Consider the following 23,464-nt stretch of genomic DNA (forward strand, 5'->3'; position numbering starts at 1 on the left):
TAAACTGGACTTCCTTTTGGTTTAGGATTTTAGGTATATAATAATCTAATTTTCTTTTACTCTAAAAATATCTTTAATTATTTTAGACTCTATTTTCCATATTTATTTTAAGGCCTCACATGAAAAAATGATAAGAGTGTGTCTCTTGGTACAGAAATAAGTTACCTGGAGCCTCCATTTTGAGTACATGTTGAGGAAGTATGACAAAATAAAACTTGTCACATAATTTTTATTAATATAACTTTATAAAAAGAACATTATTTTGCATCAATGAATAAGAAAGCTCACCACAGGTGGCCATATACACAGTTTGCTACAATGAAACTTTTTTTTTTTTAATGAAAATGAAGTTTAAACAGCTTACAGATAAAGAGTTTTTAAAAAGGGGGATTTCATGAGACAGTCTGAAAAAAAATTAGCCTACTCAAATCTATAAATAGATATAAAATGGAGACTGAAATTGTGTTTATGGGTAGACTGAATAAGCCAATGAAAATCTTAGATTTTCTATTGTCTGGGGATAATGTTTCACGTAAAGTGCTAAGAGAATGAACATGAAGCATAGTTAAGGAGAACAGAGGTTCAGTACAGTCACCAAATACCATAAAAGTTATTTTTTATAATACCTGCTCTTCTACTTCCTGATGGATCTTAGGGGTTAAAAGATCAACGAGCTGTCTAAGTTCTTGACTAAATTCTGTCACAGTTTCCTGTTTATTTAGCAGACCTCTAAGTCCTGAAATATAATAATAAAACAGAACAATTATTAATAAAGTAAGATTATGTTATTGAAGTATTAATGAAGCTAAAGTCTAGTTTAGAAATATATAAATATAACAAGATAATTAAGTATATGATTTTTCTTTTTCTCAAATACTTCTATATTGAGGTCTTCACAATCTTCCTCTGTTCTGAGAATTTTTAGGTCCCTCACTTGTGAGATCTGAATGCAAAAATATGTCTAAATAATCTATTCCTAAAAAGGGCAGTAAGCCAAAAAAAGAGAATTTGTTTTCTTTTCAACACAAACACCTTAAACTGAGACATGTTTAAGAAGACAAATTATTATAAGCACTTAAGCACTATTAGTAAGAGAAAACTTTCATTAAACAGTTTTAATTACACTAACATCTATAATGTGGAGGTAAGCCAAGAGGTTTCTGAGCAAATATGGAAGTTCTAAAACACTAATACACAAGTGTTTGGCATTTTAATTCCCAAATAATATAGAAGTCATAATATATCTTACATCAAACTCAAACACGTTGATTAAAAAGTCACAAATCTTGAGAGTAAATGAACTCATTGTTAACTACCATTCTTGTGTGAGAGTATTTACTTAATTGAATACTTACTGATTCTAAGACTATTCTCCATACTTAATTTAACTTCATGTTTATATATTTATAAATTATATGTATGTATATTTATAAATTATACATATATATGCATATTCTTTTGAGTAAAGGCAGTAAAAAGGTAAGGGATTAATTATTAACTGGTAATAATGCACAGTTCTATTTTCTTTTCTAGAGTAAGTTCTAATAAGGTCACAGAAATCTTTGGTCATAATTTTATTATACTATTTGGAATATTCAATATAAAAATTGTTGTCAGAGAGGGAATAGACATTTATCATAATCCACTAACAAAATATGCATGCTATCTGTTGGTTGTATAGTGACATCTATTTTCAAATGGTGTATGTTTTAATAGGTTTGTCTACACAGTTTAGCTAGTAACTTTTCAAAATATAAGAAGTTTATCATTTATAAACTGTAAATACATTTGTCTTTGAGAATACCAAGAAAAGAAAATATGTATGCCCTACCTTTGCAGCAGGCACTTAGTCTCAGTACAACCAAAATTTCCTGATGGGATTCGGCCAGCCCTAGCAAGAGCTTTGTAGCAGTAGTTCTTATGACTGGACTAGGAGTTGATAAAAGCTTGAAAAGAATTTCATCTAAAATAGAATGCAGGGTTTTTCCATCTACTTTGAGTAAATCACCACTAATAGGACAGAATAAAAAAGTATAATTACTAATTCATACACGGTTATCAGAAAAATTTAGAACAAAAGATTTATAACATAAGTGCCTGTGTGTGGCCTGATCCATGAAGATAGCCACTTTTTAAAGCACATAACTTGGTTCTAAGAATTTAGACTATAACATATTAAGCCAACTAATATTTCTGATTTCCCATTGTGGGCAGGGGATCATATTAGGTCCAAGAGAGAATACAAAGTAGATGGAGATCTCCTCTTTCCTCTCAGAGAAACTTGTTATCAAATTGAATTTAAAAAACACTGCAAGATTAAACTAGGGTTTCAGAAGCCTCAAGGTGACAAACCACATGATTGCAATTAAGATTCAACAATTAAATGACATACAAGACCATGTACTTAATTTATAAAGAGCATTTTATTTCCTTTGGCACTTTTTAAAATTATCACTTTGTTTTGTTTGCTCTTTTGTTTGCTCTTCCTTGTTTGTTTTGATGTTCATTTCTGTGTTTTAGTGGGGCTTTGTGTTTCTTCTTTTCCGTTTTTTTGTTTTTTGTTTTTGTTTTTAGGAGAGAGAAAAACAACATAAAGTTTGGTGAGTTAGGAGAGGTGGAGAAGATCTAAGAGGAACTGGGAGAGCAGAAGAAAAACTTGATCAAGGCAGGCAGGTGGTTGTGGTGCACGACTTTAATGCTAGCTCTTGGGAAGAAGCAAGTGAATCTCTGAGTTTGAGGACAACACAGTCTACACACTGAGTTCCAAAACAGCCAGGTTACACAGAGAAACCCTGTCTTGAGAAGGGAAATAAAAAATCAAAATTTATGTTAGGTTTCAAACCTGAGACAAATGGCTAGGTGCCTACTTAACAATATCAAAGCAGATGCTGCCTGTTAGGTTTTCCTTGATCCCTCAGTAGCTACCTGTTACAGGGCTCTCCTGGCTGGCATACCCTGCCCCCTACCCTAAACTCCAGCCCAGAGGGCTGGGCGGCCCTTCTTTATAAAATCCAACTATTTTGTTACCTAGCCTTTTTGTCTACTTTGGGCCTTCTAGCTGCTGCACCTGGTTCCCCTCTCTCCTTCACGGCTGTGGGCCAGGTTCACTCTGAATTATCTCAGATGTCTTTGCCTATGGCTATGCTCTCCCAGCGTTATCTATAATAAACTTTCTCCTCCACCACACCTAGGAGCAGTCACATTCCTTTACTTTCTATTTCTTTTTTTTCATTCAGTACTATATGAAAAAATTAGAAAAACATACTAAAAAACAGAACTTGTCTATATCCTCTAACTTGTTGAGTTTATGAGCATAAAGTAGTTCATATTATTCCTTTGTGACTTTTAAATGACAGTAAATGATGTTATTCCTCTAAATTTTTATATTAGTTGCTAGCAATTCTATCTTCTTTCCTGATCACTTTTGCTGTAGGTTCATTTCACTCACTTTCTTAGATTCTGCTTATTGTCTCACTTCTGTTGTTGTTTTCATGGATTTTATTGATATTGATTACTGCTTTCACACTTACTTTGTTTTTGTTTTTTCGAGACTGGGTTTCTCTGTGTAGCCTTGCCTGTCCTGGACTTGCTCTGTAGACGAGGCTGCCCTCAAATTCACAGCAATCCATCTGCCTCTGCCTCCCAAGTGCTGAGATTACAGGTGTGCGCCACCATGCCTGGCTCACGTTTATTATTTTCTTTGTCTTAGAGTTGTCTTAGAGTTCTTTGTCTTTCTTTCCTAGTTTATTTAAAGCAGAACTGCTGTCATGATTTGAGATTTTTTTTCCCCAATGTAGATATTAGTAATATAAAATTTCTCCTGACTATTGTTTCAATTAAGATGTGCCTCAGAAATTCTCATTTGTTATTTTTACGTCTGTTTACTTAAACATAATTTCTTCCAATTTCTGTCTTGTAAGTTACTTTAGGTATGTATTATTTATTGAATTTTGGAACTTTTCAAGTCTGCTCATTTTTACTCACTGTTCATTATCACTCATTTCTAACCTGATTCCACTTATAGCACAACTTTTTGTTACTTAAATCCTTTTAAATTTATTAAAAGTGTTTAAAGGCTCTGGGTATACCTTTAAAAATGTTCTCTTGTGTTAAAAGAAATGAGCAGCTTTATATATATATATGAGCTGATTGCTACTCTACTGCATTAAAAAGAGAGAGAGAGAGAGAACCCTTTGCAAATCTCTTATGCAGCTTTTTTCTAGTATTACTTTTCCAAGATGCATCTTCACTCAGTTTGGATTAGAAGCAACTTTTTTTTTTTTTTTTCTGAGACAGGGCTTTTTGTGTAGCCTTGGCTGTCCTGGGCTCACTTTGTGGACCAGGCTGGCCTCAAACTCACAGCGATCTACTTGCCTCTGCCTCCCAAGTGCTGGGATTAAAGATGTGTGCCACCACACCCAGCTAGAAGCAACTTTTAATACTTGTGGATAACCTTAACACTGCAAATTAATATACAAAAATATAGTCATGTCTGTCTCAATACTAAACTGTTACTCACTGAAGATAAGATTTATAGCTGAATGGACATTATAAATACTATGAGAAACACAGTAATTATGGCACAAGGTAGCTGATTAAAAAAAAACATACTCAAGTGAAATAATTAATGATTTCAGTAAGTATACTTTGTTATGACCTCAAGAATTACCTATTACTTCTTTTATGCCACTTTTAGCACATACTATGATATTTAGTTTACTGCTTATTAAATACATAAGTAAATATTTTTTACTGTGATTCTAATTATTTATCTTAGGTGTCACAACAGTTCTTTTTCTAAGCTTGAGATTTTTCTAGAGATCTGCGATAACAATTTGATAATGAATTTCTAATCTTTTGTGGTATTTTATAATAACTTTTCCTAAAAGTCAATCATAATAGGACAAATTCATGTACATATTATATGTAGGAGATTTTTTACAAATTTTAATAAAGTTAGTAATGCTTCTGATTAAAAATTGTATAAATTAAGTTACCTGTTGATCTGTAGCATATTCTGTAGCAGAGTTATGATTGTAGTTCCTATTTGAACATTGTCAGTTTGCAATAAGTGTAAGAAATGATCACTCTGCAGTACTAAAAGAACAGAAAGAAAAAGAAATGTTAAAGATTCTATAATAACCTGAGGTTATTCATGAGAGGTTACAAAACAGATGCTACTCTCTTATGACTTCTTCATCTATTATCTGGAATACTTTCACATACAGAAAATTTTCATTGATGTATATTGCAGTGTAAAAGCTAGATTTAAATTAATTTTACAATTTAAAAACAATGCATTCTCTAGCTGGCTCCAACAGTAACATTTGGTGTGTTTAAGTTTACCTTAGTTACTTTTGTTATTGTAGCTCAACTTTTCACATCCAAGGAATGTGCTTTTTAAACTCTATGACTCTTTATATGCATGAATTATTTTGAAAGGAAAAAAGTAGAATTAAAGACTCAAGTGTTACTATCTGGGAAAAAACAGTGGTGTTTTATATAATGTGAAAAATTTCAAGAGTAAGAATTATGCCAATAGTATCATGAAGGATTACGTTTTTAGTCTTATGAAAACATAAAATTAATACAGATTTATAATTTTCAATGTACAACAAAATATCCAATAAAATAACTTGGAAGCTTAGTAAGATTTTTATAATAGGCTATCCTTACCTAAATAACCAGATTATGAGTGTATTTACTCTGTAAATGGGGATTTTTCTAGAAAGTTAAAGCTAAAGTTAAATTATAAAACTAATTATATTTTTAAAATTACTTTCCTAGACTGTTCAAAATTATTAGTCAATAACTCGGATTTCCTAAATAGAAAAGTTAAGGAGAAAGTTACATTTTGGCAAAAGTTCCTTTAATTTGGCACTTATATAGCCAACACTGTACGCTTATTGGTTATATTAAACAGGTTTTTTTTTTGTCTTACCATTTTGTATGAGTTGAATATGACCTCCCAATAGCCAGAAGAGAGAATCAGTCACAATTTGGAAAAATTGTAGTAATTTATCTTTCTCTTCACCCTTAAAATAAACAACAAAGCCAATATACTTCTCTATAGTTTACTTTATATAAGAAAATAAACAAGAAAAGATCTCCCTGATAGTAGTTGGCACACTTTACTTCCAAATTCAATCGCTACATATAAAGTACCTGAAATTCTATACTTTGTTTCTTCATTTGTAAAACCTGTGGTAAATACTCTACTATTTACAGTAAATGTGCCATTAATGCACATTAAATACATAAATAGTGTGTTGTGCTGAATCTATAAATATGAAAAGATAACAGCTTCACCACAGGAAACAAAACAGATTCCATTGACTATGTCTGTCATTTACTGACCATATAACTTCCATGTAAAGTTGTATAAACCTATCCAGATCCTGAATGTTTCTACTGCAGCACAAAACTGATAACAGTAAAACAAACAAAGCATTGACTTAATTAACTCGTCTTCCTATATACGCATCACACATAAAAACATGTCACATTAGACATAATTCCATTTAGTCTAGTGAACTTCCTTTTCTAATTCTATCAAAACACACAATGAAAAGGGAGTCATAATTCTTGTTGCCAATCTCAAAGGAAGATGCTGTATTCTAGATGTCCAAACTTTACTTGAAAGGCCTGTTAGATAATATCAACCATTAATTTATAACTCCTGACACAGGTAACAAAACTTTCCCTTAAGTCATTTCCAAGTTACTGAGTAGTGTTTTTCTCTTCTGATACAGATGGATATAAAAAATTAGCATATACCTTGGGCCAGAACATCTAATATATGTCCTACCATCTAATATATGTACTACCCACATACTATCAAATTCTTAAAATTTGCTTGAGAGCTCCTAAGTAGGCTAATGTCCCTCAAAATTCCAGATATAGACTATATGGCCACTGAGTTGAATCCTCTGCCAACAGTATGTCTTATATTTGAACTTGCATATTGCCCATATTGTTAAATTTCTCATATTTTATTCTTTTTGTTTTTAATATGTATGAATGTTTTTCCATGCATGTATGTATGTGTACTACATCTAAGCACTGCCTAAGGAGGACAGAAAAGGGCATCATATTCTCTGGATCTCAAGTAACAGAAGGTTGTGCACTACCACGCAGGTGCTGGGAATCCAAGCCAGGTCCTCTGGAAAAACAGCCAGTTCTCTTAACCACTAAGAGATCTCTCTACCTCCTTAATTCCACTTTTGTAAGTTTTTACTTAGTGTTTTTGAAATAAAAATATATTAGTCTTCAGTTTTCCATAATAGCTAAGATCTTATTTTTCTTAACCTGACAATTGTTTACGTACAAGGCAATATCTATTCTTCATAAAACTCAAAGGTCTAAAATGGAACTTAATATAAATGTGGTGACTATTAACTTTTTACTGCTTGCTCTGCAGCAGAATGATTTGTAGGGCGATGGCATGAACCTAGGAACCTTGATATTAATTACACTTCTTTTAAATATGTGTCCAACAATGTAACTACTGTATATGAATATTGTTGAACTACCACACAGGGTTCCATAATTTTTGTGACACTTTAAATATTAAAATACATATGTTGATGCCTTAACCCCAATGTTATATTTGTACAAGCATTAAATCATGAAAACAGTGCCCTCTTTTTGTTTTGTTTTTTCAGACAGGGTTTCTCTGTGTAGCCCTGGCTGTCCTGGACTCGCTTTGTAGACCAGCCTGGCCTCCAACTCAGAGATCCACCTGCCTCTGCCTCCCGAGTGCTGGGATTAAAGGCGTGCACCACCATGCCCAGCTCATACAGTATTCTTTAGCTAGCATATACAAATTTTCTTATGTTGTTATTAAGTTCTTGGTTATACTTTTAAGCTAAAGATATTTAAATTCATTTCTTTACTTGCATGTTCAGCCAGATACAGCATATTTGAAAACTTACAGGGGACAATTTAGGAAGGGCTAGCATGGTGAGCACCCTTGTAACCCCAGTACTCAGGAGGCTAAGGGAAAAGGACGGAGACTCTGAGACCTGCAACGCTCTACAGTGAAGCTGGCCTGGGTTATATAGTAAAACTTTGTTTCAGGAAAAAATTTTGGCTATACCACACTAAATAAACACATGCCTTAGCTGCATTGATGAAACATGTTTGCAATCGTCTCCCCAAGACAAGAAAAATTTCGGCAGCTGATGGAAGTAATTCCTTGTAAAACTCCTCTCCATCTTCTCCTGGCTCTAAGCCCACACAGCAATGGCTGAAATAAGAGTACAAGTTTGTGTTAATAATAAGTATCACTTGAATACTCACACTTCCACAGGCCTTGCGCCTTAACGAGAACCTTAAGTGTCAATCATTCTTTTGTTGACAAGCCAATTAAAAACTTGGTGGAAATTTTCAACTTTCAGAGAATTAAACTGTGATATGGATCTTGCTCACATTTAGTTCTGGGGTTCACTTATCCTTAAAACAAATATGATGGCTCTTTAAGAAATAAAAGATATGCCTAGGTAATGGTGAATGCCTTTAATCACAGCATCCTGGAAAGCAGACACAGGAAGATCTCTGTGAGTTCAAGGCTAGCCTAGTTTACAAAGTCAAGTTTATACAGTGAGACCCTGTCTCAAAACAAACAAGCGAACAAACAAACAAAAACAAAAACAAAACAATGAAAAAAAAGGGGTGGGGGAAAGAAAGAACATGAAAGACACTTGGTTTATAATAAAGAAAAATGAGAAAAGTTTTCAGTGACTTGGCTACAATCACCCTAAGTCCAAAGAATATTTTAAGTGTTTATAATTTATGTTAATTTCTATTTTAGAAATCTAATAGCTAAAAAATATCTAGGGTGAGGTTAATCCTCAAGGAACAAAGATAAAACAAACGAACACTCTAGTTTCATAGCAATTCTTTCCAACAGACCATTTTCTTAAGATCCACAAATTATCTGCCTGTCTATTCCTTACATCAGAAGGGAAAACAGTAAGAGCATTATCCTACCTGTAGTAGGAACATTTTATAACACACAGTAAAGAAGAAAAAGCCCTTTATGGAAATATATCTTCTTTAAATTACATTAAAACTAATCTTTAAATACTAATTGAATATATTCAGAAATATCAATAATAAAAGTACTAATATAGGAGTCTTATACCAAAAGAGCCTTCAACCCAAAAGCAGGCAGTAGTATGATAAGTAAGCACCACTGTCTAAGTCTTTACAACAAAATGTGCACACCTTGGAAAACAATGACAATTACAGGTTGGCCATGCTAAAAACCTAATTGGCTAATGCTTGCTATCAAGATTTTACTTTCTCTTTATTTCTATTTGTTTGTTTGTTTGAGACAGGGTTTCTCTTGGCTGTCCTGGACTTGCTTTGTAGACGAGGCTGGCCTTGAATTAACAGAGATCCACCTGCCTCTGCCTCCCTGAGTGCTGGGATTCAGGCATGCACCACCACCACCTGGTTCTTAATTACTCAGCATATCTATGTCACAGGCAGCATTAATAAAAGAAATTATATTCAACCAATACTGTCATGAGCTAGCACATCTGATCGAAACAAAAATAAAAGCACTTATTTACTACGTTCAATCAATATTGAAAAAATATTAAATATTGCAAATTAAAGTATAAGAGTATTAGCCGGGCATGGTGGCGCATGCCTTTAATCCCAGCACTCGGGAGGCAGAGGCGGGCGGATCACTGTGAGTTCGAGGCCAGCCTGGTCGACAAAGTGAGTCCAGGACAGCCAAGGCTACAGAGAGACCCTGTCTCGAAAAACCAAAAAAAAAAAAAAAAAAAAAGAGTATTGCATAAATTAGTTCGCTTTTTCTGTAACTACATACTTTGAACTAGGCCTTTATGTAATAACAAAGAAGAATTCAGCAGTTTAAAAAGTTAGCGTAGTTGGGCGCAGTGGTGTACACCTGTCATCCCAGCACTCCGGGATTCAAAGGCAAGCAGAACTCTGTGAGTTCGAGGCCAGCCTGGTCTACACACCAAGTCCAGGACAGTGAGGCTACACAGAGAAACCCTGTCTCAAAAAAACCAAAACCAAACTAAACCAAACCAAACAAAAATATCAAAAAAGAAACAAAGAAAAAAACCAGGAAAAAAAAGTTAGAATCTAAGCCAGAATAGTGTAGATATGAAAAATATCTCTCCTGTGAGGATAGTTCATTTAAAATCAAATGGGATGGGGCTGGAGAGATGACTCAGTAGTTAAGAGCACTTGATGCTCTTACAAAGTACCCGACCTCAAATTACAGCACCCATGCACTCTTCTGGCCTCTGTGTGTGGGTATTATACTCACGTGCACACATATATATACACACAATTAAAAAATACTAAATTTCTTAAAATCAAAAGAGAGTGGAAAGAAGATTAACTCAGGCACTGAGAACACTTTATTGTTTAGCTCATTTTTTTTTAAATCATTTTGATCTTTCAATTTTTAACATGCCAGTAGAAAAGTAAGTGCTACTTCTAGATTTCATGGGAGGACCTGGGCTCCTAATCCACTGTCTAAATAGCTGTATCACTACAGCCTGAAATGAAGACTCTATACTTGTTCTTTCACAGCACTGTGCTATATGCTCTCACTTCTAGCTCCTGATTCATTGTGTTCGTGTCAAGGATCACTGCTACTCAATCTCCACTGTTAGTTTTTCAAGTACAGAGTTGTAATTTATTCATTTCTTCAAATATTTCTGAGTCAATAAAGAATACATTAGACAATCAGGATGCAAGTGTGAAACAAAGGCATGATCATCTTGGAAAGAAATCTTAATTACAACTGGAGTTCCAAACAATAGCATACAGTGTGAAAGAAAAATACAACCAAAATTACCATAGGAGGCTCCAATTCTTTTAGAATGACAAATAAAAAAAGAATTATTGAAAATTAGAACAAACTATCCTATTTGCTTCTTTTTACCTTAGTATCTGTGTAAGCTGGGAAATTGTATTCCAACCACCCTGGATTCGAGAACAATCTTGACTGAGGACCAATAGACAATACTGAATGAGGTCATAACAGTATATATCTTGTTTGATTTTCTTCAACTCTGAGCCTCCCAAAGGGGTGTTGCTTATTATTTCTAAGGAAAAAGAAAATAAAATATAGCTATTTTTTTGCTCAATACATCTAAGACATACTTTCCTTAAAAATATGGAAAAAAGGAAAATGCTATTCCACAGTGTTAGAACTTCTCTAAACAAATTAGAACACTAGCTCTGTATCATGATAGAACCAGTAGTTACTCAATGTCTTTTCTAACTAGAAAAGTATTTTCTTACCTTTTAACTTCAACAAGATAACAGGAACATTTTGTTCAGGACTTTTCGCTACTTCAGCAGCTAAAGACAAAATCCTTGGGTCTGTACCTGTTGGCTTCATTTTTTTCTACCACCTATGTTTAAACATTAAAAAGAAAAAAAGAAAAGGGTCAAATGTACTAAGAATCAGAAATTGTACTAGCTTTATATTCTCTCTCTACACAATTCTGGATAAAATTCATAGAGGAGAAACAGACTGTACAAGAGTTGATATGGAAGGATTAATAAGGCTATTTCCTCAAAGGTCATCTTACAAAGCTGGCCCTTGGCTAGCATCTAGAATGTGGACTTCAGAAGGACTTTTATTATTCTTTTTTGAACCTGGATCACTATGCCTAAACTGTTATGAGAAGAATGGTTGTGGCAAACATCTCCTTTCCTTTCAGAGTCCAAGAATTATGATATATGCTTTGTCTGACTTTCAATACTTAATGAAATATCTGAGGCCAAGTACTTATAAAGAGTTTATTTGGCTCACAGTTCTGGAAGTTCCAGGGCCTTATGGCAGGGCACTGGCTTAGCTCTGGTGAGAGCTATCTTGGCTTTGTCTTATGAGAGATGGTATCAAGAGCATGACCAGAAGATATCACATAGCACAAGATACCCAAGGAAGACTGAGGAGAAGGTAGGCTGACTATTTTCCCAATGGCTCTCTTAAAGACTATCAAAACTCTTACAAAAACTGTATCAATTCTTTTGAGGGTGGTGACCCCAATGATGTAATTGGTACCCACCGTGCCTCACTTCTTCAAGGTTCTACCAGCTTTTATCATTGCCATAAAGGACCAATCTTTCAACACAAACCAGTAAAAATTCTGATCACTGAGTGTCTAATAAGCTTCCCCAGTAGAAGACATGTCACAGGTGTGGTCACAAGTATTCTGCCCGAAAAATTATGTTGTGTCCTAGAATTCCACTGGAATTCCACTGGAGACTGAAGACTGTGCCTGGTTTCCTCTATGTGCTCTTTCACTTTGATGACTTTGTTTACATATCTTCACTATAAATTATAGCTATAAATAAGACTATATATACATATATATATATATATATATATATTTGAGTCCTGTGAGCCTTTTCTCTAATCATTGAATCTAGAGATGGTTTGGGAAGCCCTAATATACTAGGCCTCAGAAATGTTATGCAATTATAAAATTAAAAATTATTTGTAATGAATCAATTTTAAAATTTAAAAAGTCCATATCTCAATTTTCTTACCAAAACTTTTCTATATTAAGTCCTAATTTATTTGAAGATCAATAGTATCATTTAATATAAAACATTTTTACTTAATAAGGAATAACATAGTATTTATTATGAGCTAAGAACTGTGCTACATGGGTCTTAATACATTATTTTATTGGGACTATGAAGGAGTGCCCATAATCATCTCCAACGTGCAGTTAAGAAAAATAAAACTTAACCTGATGTGGTTGCGCACACCTTTAGTCCTAGCGGTCGAGAAAGGAGAGGCAGATAGATTTCTGTGAATTTAAGGCCAGCCTGATCTACAAAGAGAATTCCAGGACAGCCAGGGCAGTTACACAAAGAAATCCTGTCTCATTAGAAAGAAAGAAAGAAAGAAAGAAAGAAAGAAAGAAAGAAAGAAAGAAAGAAAGAAAGAAAGAAAGAAAGAAGAAAAAAAGAAAGGAAAAAGAAAAAGAAAGCGAAAACGAAAACTTAACTGGTCATAGTTGGCACATGCCTTTTAATCCCAGCACTTGGGAGGCAGAGGCAGGTGGATCATATTGAATTCCAGGACAACTTAACAGTGAGACCCTCTTCTTGAGTAAAATATAAATCATTAACAGACAAGTTCACTAAAGCCATTTTAAAGGAAGCCCAATAAAATTCCTAGCACATCGACGATGCAAAGCTTTCCTATAGAGTGCATGTTAATTACCTTACTCTTTCTAGTGTCTACATGATTCTGTCCATTCTTTGTAAGAGTGCATCAAAACCTATTTAAACATTCCCTTTACGGGAGGTCATTCAGGTTGCAAATTCTTTTATCCATTATGGCAATAAAAACCAATGTCCAAGTACCTATGCGCTCATTTGTCCCACAGTACAAATCCCCTTTGACGTTAGAATAAACGACCTGATCGGTGCTTCTCTAAACCAATACTTTCATCTGTGAACAAAGTAGCCATTTCTAGTACACAGAATTCAAAATTTAGAAGGCAGTCACCAATTATAAGTCTTAAAATATAAAAGTACCTGAGCCCTAAAAAATCCGAGAGCTGTATACGAATGACTCGTTCTACTTGCTTGCATGCATTAACTCATTTAACCATCTCAACAATTCTAAGCGATGAGTATTATTTTTTTACATAGCTATTATCATTATTCCCCCAATTCTATTGATAAATACATGTGTTGGATTTGCTTACACCGAAATCACACTGATAGAATGAAGCTGGAGTACAAGCCAGGAGGATCCTGGCTCCAGAACCTTCGTGCATAAACATCATGTAACATAGTCTTCACGCACCCTTAAAGGGTAGAAGGCGAACATAATCACTCACCCACCTGGAAAAATAAATTAACAAATCTGCTTAAGGTAGAAACGGAAGGTTAGTGGGGGGGGGTAGGGGGTCACACAAACGGCTTGAAAAAAAATCACGCGCTGGAGCAACTCGTCGCATTCTTTTTCTGAATTCTCTTCTAAAACAATGAATGGTTTTCCCCACTTTATAATGATGCTGTGAAGTGTCAAGAGGAAAGGAAAAGGAAAGGACAATTCCTGATCAGTTACTGCTCTTACCCTGTTGCTAGCCTGATCCCTGGGGTATCAAGAGTCCCAGGCCGCGTGCGCGCGCCCTTCACTGCCTCCAGGAACCACTGCGATGGAAACAAATGCCAGAAACCTAAAGCAGTCAGTTACCCCTAACCCTAAACTTCGGCCCGCCCCCCGCCCCCCAGAAAAGCCCCCTCCCCAGGCCTTAACCCGGGCGGGAAAGGCTTGAGGTAGTTAAAGGTTTGGTTTGGTTTGTTTGTTTGTTTGTTGTTTTTTTAAACGCCCCTCAAAGGTAACAGCGTCGCTCCCAGAGGCTTCCAGAAGGGTCACGGCACCTGGGGGGGCGGGCGCGGCTGGGGTTCCAGAACAGGCCCCGGGGCTACTAGGCCTCAGGAAGCCACAGGCCTGGGCCCAGCCGTGGGCCGGGCGCGGAGGAGGCCCACGCTCCGGTCAGCAGGCCCCGCCAGCCCGTCTCCCCCTCCCCCCCAGGTTTAAAAGCCTGGCGTTCCAGCTTCCCCGCCCCCCCACCCCTCCCCCTCCCCAGCCCCACCCATCCCTCACCCTTCCCACTCCCCCACCCCCCCCACCCCCCCACCCCCCCCACCCCCGGCCTTCACCCATGCCCAGTCGCCCTCTCAGGTGTGTTACCTCACCTCTGCCCGGCGTTCGTCCCCCTCAGCGCCCGACCCGCACAGCACACCGAAGCGTGGCGGCCACGGTGTTCGCCTGAGCTGTGTGCGTCGCGACGCGGGAATGGGGCTAAGGGGGCGGGGGGGAGGGGGAGGGGGAGGGGGAGGGGGGGGGAAGAGGGCCAGGGGCGGGGCGGGGCTCCAGGCGAGGGGCGGGGCATATGTCTCCAGACAGCCAATCAGGACTCGGGGCGCTCCAAGGGGCGGCCAGGAGCCCTAGGGACAAGAACCCAGGCTTGCCCCGCAGGGGAGCTCCTGTCCCCGCGGGTCATTCAGTGCAGCTGCTTCTGAAGGCGCCTGCGGCAGCGGCGGAGGCTGAAGGCGAAGTGTCTGCCCCGCAGAGGACGAGGATGAATGGGCCAGCCGGACTCGCGTACCTGGACCGCCGCGAGCGGGTTCTCAAATTAGGCGAAAGTTTCGAGAAGCAGCCACGCTGTGCTTTCCACACCGTGCGCTGTGAGTGCGGGCTGTCCGGGGTACCCCGGGCACCTTCCTGGGATGTGAGGGGATGGTGTGGAGACAGACTCCTCGGGATTCTGTCATTCTGTCCCCGCGGCCCTTCGCTCCCCGGGAGACCCGGTGGGTGGCAGCGCGATGTACTACCGTGCTCCTAGCCTTGTACAAGGCACCTGGCAGGTCCGGCAGGTCGTTGGAGAACCCTGAGAGAATTTAAGAGAGACTGGCAGACAGGAGCGGAAGTTTTGTGGAGAGGATCTGCAGGGGTGGCTGTGGAGACTAGCGTGACAGGTGGATGATGCAGAAGTGGAAAGGTGACAGATGGGGCAAAGGACGGAATGCAGGGCAAAAGTGATGCTTAGTGGCCGCAGGGATGTTTCTTCCCCAGTTTCCCTTGTCCTCGCTCTTGCCCATGAGGGTTCTCCTTTAGTTTGTTCATAGGAAGAGACTGTCAGCTAGCTCAACGGTCTGTTATCTCTTTTGGATCTCGGACTTCATGGTCAGCTAAGTAATTACTGATTATCAAATTTTGAAAAGTGTTGTTTTTTCCACTCCTAATTACTTTAAAATTGTACCTTCCAAAGACTTCTACCCTTTGGTTTTCTTTTTGTTCTCTAGAGTTTATTTTAATAAGTTGTCTTTAATATTGTTGGAAAAGAGGCTATAATGAGCCTTTTCGTTTTAGTAATTGAGTGATATGCCAGTATGAAAAATATAGCTTAATTTTGTATGTGAAACTTCTTTTGCATAATAGGCCTCAGAATTCTAGAGCATAAAGGAAGCATCACTGAGTCGTGACCTCTTTGTGTATGTGCATATGTGTGTGAGTGTGTGTGTATGTGATAAATTGTAAAGTATAAATTGTAGATTTTTTTCACATCCTTTCTCCAGCCCAGCTCTTTTTTTTTTTTTTTTACTGTTTCATTGTTCTACGTTCCTCAATTAATCTGTCCTTTTTCTTACATTCTAAAAACACTCAGTTAAAACTCAATCATCAAAGTTAAAGTTGTAGACAATCTAGTTATAATAACTTAGAGTAAATGTAGGAAGAAGGCTTTAACCTTCTAGTGATACATTTAAAGTTTATTTTAAAAGGTTTTATTAAGCAAAAATAGCATATTTTGGTGGAATAAATGGGCGGTATTTACTAACAGAAGAACTCCAATGGTGTCCTGTTTTATTTTGCCTTGGATTACCATCCAGAGTTTTCTACAATGAAACAGTGAGTGCTGTGCAAGCCCTGTACACTCTTCTCTCTCTCTCTCTCTCTCTCTCTCTCTCTCTCTCTCTCTCTCTCTCTCTCCTCTCTCTCCTCTCTCTCTCTCCCTCCCTCCCTCTCTCTCTCTCCTCTCTCTCTCCCTCCCTCCCTCTCTCTCTCTTTCTCTCTCTCTCTCTCTCTCTCTCTCTCTCTCTCTCCTCTCTCTCTCCCTCCTCTCTCTCTCTCTCTCTCTCTCTCTCTCTCTCTCTCTCTCCTCTCTCTCTCCCTCCTCTCTGTCTCTCTCTCTCTCTCTCTCTCTCTCTCTCTCTCTCTCTCTCGTAAAAACAAGATACTGTTCTTATCTGATCTCTTGATATGCCCTTTTCCCATGGAGCATGTCTTTCTCCTCTTCCTTCTTGGCTGTGCAGTAATATTTTGTCTTTCAAGCTACAAGGTTTAAGATTGCAAAGAAGTTATATAGAGATAGATCTCTTTTGGAAATGTTTACATGTATATGTGTGTGCCTGAGTGTATATACTTACATTATGCAGGTGCCCTCAGAGGCCACAAGACAGTTTCAAGTCTTCTGTAGCAGCAGTTATCAGTGACCTGATGTTGGTATTGAGAATGACCCAAGTTCTCTGCAAGAACAGCAAAGGCTCCTAAGTGCTGAGCTTAACTGCTCAGCCATCTCTCCAGCTCCTCAATTGCATGTTTTTTTTTTAAATAACAGGCATATACATTCTCTTCTTGCAGATACAAATCCAAAATTAAATGAATGAAATACAGCTTTTGAAAAGTGCCTTGCAGGCATTTCAAAGACTTTTATTTATCGTTTCTTTGATTAATTGATTGATAAATTATAGTGTTAGAAATTAGACTCGGAGCCCTTCATATACTAGGCAAGTGCTCTTTCACTGAACTACACCCCTAGATTTACAAAAGTTCTTAAAATGTTAAAAGCGTATTTTCCAAGTCAGGGTCAAATCCAGCCACAAGAATGACAATAAGAATATGCCAAGGGCAATGATAGTATCAAGTGCAGAGTAAGCAAACTTAGAGTCCACACTTAGTCCTGCAGGACGCATTACACATGTTCTCAGCCTTTTTTTTTTTCTTTCCTTATTGATTTAAGTATAATATCAAACAATCTTTTTAGGTTTATTTAAACAAAACCTGCCATTATCCTTGAGAACAGGTTCGCCGGGTGGTAGTGGCACATGCCTTTAATGCCAGCACTTGGGATACAGAGGTGGGTGGATCTCCGTGAGTTCAAAGCCAGCCTGGACTAGAGAAAACAGGCTCATTTCCAGTGGGACCCTCAGTCTTAATAACTCAGTGAGGAACGGAACTATACAATAGAGAACTGGCCATTTATACAGAGCAGATGAACCCGATTTATAACCAACGCTCAAGCCGCTGCTATTTGAAAGAAAGTACTATTTTGTCTCATGTACAGGGTACGTTTTGCCTGTATTTTATACCAATGTTTCACATAAGCCTGGCTGTGAACCCTTGATCTTCACCAAATGTATATACAAGGTGACTCTGAGAGCATTCTCTAAGCTCTCAGGCACAGTCTTCATATGTGAAAATGGTAATATCAGTGTTTTAGACTCTTTTCTTGAGGGGCTGTGGTAGCATTAAAATCCTGGCACAGTATTTAGAACATGGTAAAGAATAACTAATATCCACCATTAGTTTTTATGAGTCATAGTCATAGATTATGACTCAGGGTCTGGTTCCCAGTATCCACATGGCAGCTTACAACTATCTCTACCTCCAAACCAGAGGATCACCCTTAGGCTCCTGCACACAGGTGCACATACACACACGGAAGGAAAACATTCACACACATAAAACAATCCTCCCTTAGTTGTTTCTGTCAGTATCTGTCAGTCACAAATAATACAGTGTTCTATCTTACAAAAAATTGGTATTTGTATCTATTTTTAGATGACTTCAAACCTGCTTCTATTGATACTTCTTGTGAAGGAGATCTTGAGGTTGGCAAAGGTGAACAGGTGACAATAACTCTACCAAATATAGAAGTAAGTAGTTCTATATGTTAAGATGAAGAGACCTATTTTTACAGGATTTCCACTAAATTTCAATTGGAAAGTTTGTACAATTCATATAATGATGGTTGGCTAAAGTGATGAATGAACATAAAAAGCAAAATCAACACATTTCAATCGCTTTTGGCTGAAACAATTTTTAAAATACTTTAATTCATTTAATAGTCTCAATGAATATCAAAACAAATGAGTTGAAAGTGATAGCAGGAGTAATATTCCTATTATGTCAGATTCTATATTCTGAACTAGATATAGTAAAAATGTTTCTTGCCTTATAGTCGTAACTTGTCACTGTAGATGTATATGTAAACAAATAGCTAATTTTTAAGTTAGAACATATATAAGATTCAGTGTACACACTTAAATGGAGCAAAATACTCTGTCCAATGAAATCTTGAAAGGCTTCACAAAACAATCAGCAATTGAGCTGAGGTTTTAAAATACGAGTGATAGATAGGCAGGAAGTACAATTCTCTAGTCACACAGCATTATGTAAAAGGCTCTAATGCTGAAAAGAATGAGTCTATGAAGCAAGTGACTTGTATACAGTAAATTAAAGCATAGTGAAAATAGAGTAAAGGACTAGAAACTGAAACAAGACTGGGGTCAAATTGCAAAGTATATTTTATGTTGAAATTTAAAATTTGTACATCATCCTATTGATACTTGTAATAATTTTAAACAGAGAAGAATATGGGTAGATTTATGGTTTGGTGTGGGAGAGACTCTGGCAGTACATACGTTGAGCATCTTTTATGCAAATCTCTTGGGACAATAAGTAATTTTGGAATATTTGCAAATATATAATCAGATATTTTTGTAGATAGGACCTAAATCTAAAATACAAAATTTGTTTATCTTCTTATACACTTAGTGTAAAAATAATTTCTACAATACTAATTTATAACTTTGCACATGCAATGGTATTGTGGTGTAGACTTTTCCCCTTGAGGGGTCACATGTGAGCTGAAACAATTTGCGTTTTGGGACATTTCAGATTTTGGAATTTTTGAATTAGGAACACCAGCCTAGGGCCTGGGCTGAAGCTGGTAGGTTCTGGATCCCTTACCCCAGCATTTTCCCTGTTTCAAAGATTTTCCAAATGTGTTCAAGTAATGCAGCCAATGCTACTTGCATAAAATACAAGTTTTCTTTGTTCAGTTCTTGAGTTAGAAATTTTGTACTATTTAGGTTTTCTTTTCTTTAGTATAACTTTGCATTATATATAGATATATTTAACTGGACTTTTTGAGAGATCTTGCCTTTAATTTTATAATGGAATAGTGTGGGTTGGCCAGTCCTCATCGTCTTACACAGATCTGTGAGCTGGTTTGTCATGGTTAGAGCCACAGCGAGTTTTACCTTCTAGTCTGCTGCCTTTTTCTTACTTTTATAACTCAGTATCACTTACCGAGAGCTCACAACTCTATCAGACGGAGTCTGCAGCTTCTGAAGCTTTTCTTAGGCTTCTTAAGCATGTATATGGCAGCCCTTACTGAATATTTCTCATTAGTTTCCCTAGGAACTGAAGAAAATGAAAAATCAATTCACTATGAAACTAAGTTAAGATACGTTAGCTTTTGAAATCCTCTATTATGAAACACCAGATTCTGGTGTTTCGATACCATTTGGAAATGTACCCAGCAGTGTCAAGCCTTATTCGCTTTACGGTGCTTATTAAGGAACAACCTGAATGAGCCATTCAATTTTATTTTCATCTTTCTACGCTTTTTAAAAAATGTGTTTTTAGTAGAAAGAATTATACTTTCCATCCTCCCTTTCCTGCCTCCAGCCCCTCCCAGCTGCCTTCTCTCAATCCCCTCTCCTGTCTTCCCCATCCCCAGCCACTCAAAGGAAAAGAAGCCATTTCATTTTAAAAGTGACTGAAAAGCATAAAGATCGGAGTGGGAACTGCTGCCTGCTGTTACAGCCTGCAGAAGTACCAGCCAGTGATAACTGGCTTGCAGCAGAACTCCAGCTGGCTCCTCTTTGCCATACAGAATGCTGGGTTTGCAAATCACCACCCTTCTATCCTCATCCCTTACATTGCTTCTCTCTGGCGATTCCGCTAGGTACTAATAAACACTATTTTGTCCATGCGTATCCTGCTTGGGGAAGACTTGTGATCCTCCACGCTTGATTATGGCCTCAATAGGAAGCCAAAAATTTAAGCTAACGACTGTTGGACTAGGCTAAGTTTTCAAACCTATGGCTTATAAATGTCTGGAACGTAAAACAACAGTGGAATGAAGTAAACACCACCCTCCAGTCTGCTAGAGACACCTCCACAGGCATCGCTACCTAACACAAATATAATTAAAAAATAAAAAAATCTTAAAGCAAGAATAACTTCAGGTTCTGATGGGTTTTTTGATAAGGTAGATTTTTAAATCCCTTTCTGTTTTTTTTTTTGTATTACCAAATAGACTATACAAATAAAAATGAAGACTGTAAGCCAGCTATATACTGTGCATTTATAAGGTTTATAAGCATTTTTGAAAAGAATAAATTATAATGATGGCAAACGTTGGATGCGGCATAGATGGTCTCATACACTGTGCTTAGTGGTTTTTATATATTACCCACTTAATTTTAATCCCTACAACACAGTACAAAGAGTTTGCTCTTGTTTTATGGAGAAGGAAACTAAGGCTTAAAGGGAGTAAATAATTTACAGAAAAGTATAAAGCTAATAGGTGACAGTCAGGACTACTCCTGTGGGGTGTGTGGCTCACCATATGATCCAATAGTACTGGCTCAAGGACTTTAATGTTCACAGTCTGGAAAAAGTAGGTATTACTATTCCAGTTTGAACTAGGAGGAAGGGGCCCAGAGAGGGAGCACTTTCTCTCCTATAAGTAGCTGGCAGGACAGGCCCTCTGAGTTCTAAAACCTATTGCTTGACTCTGTCCATTCATCATTCTGTCCCAGGGAATCATATCTGCTCACTCCCGTTTGCAGTAAAGTGACCTCGCAAGCAGTTGTGATGGCCATTGCTTGCTCCAAAAACGATCTGACACTTTCTATATCTGACCTTGCTGGGGTAGCTCAGGCAGGGGGTGGCGGTGGGGAGCTGTTAGCCTGTTGGGGTCTGCTCTTCTCCTGTGGGACATGCCTCCAGCTCTCAGTGAGTCTCCCTCCAAGTAGAAAGGAGGGGCTGGGAGGACATAGAGGAGTCCGGATGTCTAAGGGGCCCCCTGAGCTCTTTCCTGTCCAGCCAGTTTCAGACAGCTTTATTTAAGGGCAGCGCACATAGTGCCTGTACAAATACAGATATCACTGATGTCAAACAGAGTAACAAACAAATTGCTCCTTCCGATACGGTGTAGAAGATGAAGTTGAACTACAAATAACATTTAAGAAAAGATTTAATAAAGGAAAAGAGAGATGTCCCTGAGTCCAACCTAGTTTTCTCTGTGTATAAAACCAATAATAATTTATAGCCAACTCCTGATGAAAATAAGCATCTGTACACCAAGAGAGAAAACAGAAACCTACCCAACTCCCTTAGAGGAAATGAGATGTTGTTCTCTTAAGGTTTCTTCAGACTGATTTAGGGCAAATAATACCTTTGAAGGCCCTGCCCCCAAAATTGGGGAAAATGGTTAATTAAGCCAGGGATAGCATTGCTGGTCCATTTGAATTTGTCTCTTTCTGGAAGGGGAAGAAGAAACTCCTCAGTGAGCGCTGCTGCCTTCTGTAGTGTGGCGAGCAGGTGTGGGTGAGCTATTCCTGAGACAGGGATAACTTAATCATAGGATGCGACTCAACATTTGGGAAACTGCTGCACAGATAAGTGAATGCGTGAGACTTGGAGTAATGGCTGTATGTCTGATGTGGCAGAGCAGCTGAGGGACCAGACATCACACAGGCTAAGGAGGGTAACCATAGCTACCACCAAAGCAGAGATGCTTGCTTAAGCAACTAGGTGAAGGGGCATATAGAGAGCAGAAGGATGGATAAGTGAGATTTTATTTCTTCTAATCCAGATTCCTTCTTATTCCAAGAAATAGTCCCTCAAATAAGAGATACCAATTTACAATGTTTGCTCTTAAGTCCCCATCTTGATGAAAAGGGAGAGTATTCTGGATCCAAAACAGCAGCTAATTCTACTTAGCCCTGCTTTATTGTTTGTATGTAACCATGGGTATATGCTTCATATAAATACTGATTGTTCAATTATAAGTAATCTTTGCCCAACATATCACAATATTATAAAGTTCTCTCTCTCTCTCTCTCTCTCTCTCTCTCTCTCTCTCTCTCTCTCTCTCTCATATATATATATATAATGTAACCTGTGTTCTACGGGGAAAAAAATTCAATATTATCTCAGATCATTTGAGCATTCTTAAAAATGGGCTTTGCTATCCTCATTCCAAATCTTTGTTCATGACTGTGACACAGGCTGATGGAATAAGACACGGGAGTTAGGATCAGGATTCCAGCGGTAAAACCCTTGCTCTGTTCTGTGTGACTGTGGGCAGAGATATCTTCCCTCACAATGCAGCAGACTAAGCGTCTCAAGGGGCTCTGGTAAAGCATGCATGACACATAAAAAAAAAAATACAAAAAAAAAAGCCTTTGTAAAGATGGAGTCAGATAATGGAGTTGACCCATGGGTCCGTTAGAGAATTGGCGCGTTGTCTTCTGTATCATAGGGAATCACAGCAGTGTATGTAGAGAGGGAATTGAAGTTATTTTCTTGGCTCCTCCCAAAGTTTCCTTCCCCATCTGAATCTACCTAGTTCCTAGTGCTTTAGTCTCCTGTCCGCTGTGCCGCACCTACTAGTTTTTAGAAGTAGAACAAGGAAGCTGTTGACAAGTAGCTACAGATACTCCTCAGAGCTCAGATACTCCTTAGGTTGGCCTGGAGAGACAAACACTTGACTATTTGTTCCTTTTGCATGACAAGTCATCTCTCCATTTCAAAGAAGTTAAGAGTCGTGGCTCTGGAGTCAGACTTTCTGTG

The 23,464-nt window shown here is 37.8% G+C and overlaps 2 protein-coding genes across 4 annotated transcripts in view; one reads left to right on the top strand and one right to left on the bottom strand.

Annotated features, from left to right (window-relative positions):
- The window catches only part of IQCB1 (IQ motif containing B1), a 31,257-nt gene extending 16,410 nt beyond the window's left edge, over window positions 1–14,847 (bottom strand). The window contains exons 1-10 of one of the 3 annotated variants that reach the window (XM_084802524.1): window positions 14,728–14,847; window positions 14,102–14,178; window positions 13,728–13,866; window positions 11,296–11,408; window positions 10,934–11,096; window positions 8,119–8,248; window positions 5,942–6,035; window positions 4,998–5,097; window positions 1,832–2,010; window positions 627–736 (exon numbers count right to left, since the gene is read on the bottom strand). In XM_084802524.1, coding sequence (XP_084658650.1) covers window positions 627–736; window positions 1,832–2,010; window positions 4,998–5,097; window positions 5,942–6,035; window positions 8,119–8,248; window positions 10,934–11,096; window positions 11,296–11,395 — 876 coding nt within the window. In that variant the 5' untranslated portion in view covers window positions 11,396–11,408; window positions 13,728–13,866; window positions 14,102–14,178; window positions 14,728–14,847. Of the gene's footprint in view, window positions 1–626; window positions 737–1,831; window positions 2,011–4,997; window positions 5,098–5,941; window positions 6,036–8,118; window positions 8,249–10,933; window positions 11,097–11,295; window positions 11,409–13,727; window positions 13,867–14,101; window positions 14,179–14,722 lie in introns of all 3 variants that reach the window. The other 2 variants (XM_084802523.1, XM_084802525.1) reach the window with 2 other exon arrangements.
- Window positions 14,848–14,955: 108 nt separating this feature from the next.
- The window catches only part of EAF2 (ELL associated factor 2), a 31,138-nt gene continuing 22,629 nt past the window's right edge, over window positions 14,956–23,464 (top strand). The window contains exons 1-2 of the mRNA XM_084800505.1: window positions 14,956–15,219; window positions 18,374–18,468. Of these exons, the coding sequence (XP_084656631.1) occupies window positions 15,114–15,219; window positions 18,374–18,468 (201 nt within the window). The 5' untranslated portion in view covers window positions 14,956–15,113. The remainder of the gene's footprint in view (window positions 15,220–18,373; window positions 18,469–23,464) is intronic.

The sequence above is a fragment of the Acomys minous genome (genome assembly GCF_964271855.1).
Source record: "Acomys minous genome assembly, chromosome: 11".
Lineage (NCBI taxonomy): Eukaryota > Metazoa > Chordata > Mammalia > Rodentia > Muridae > Acomys > Acomys minous.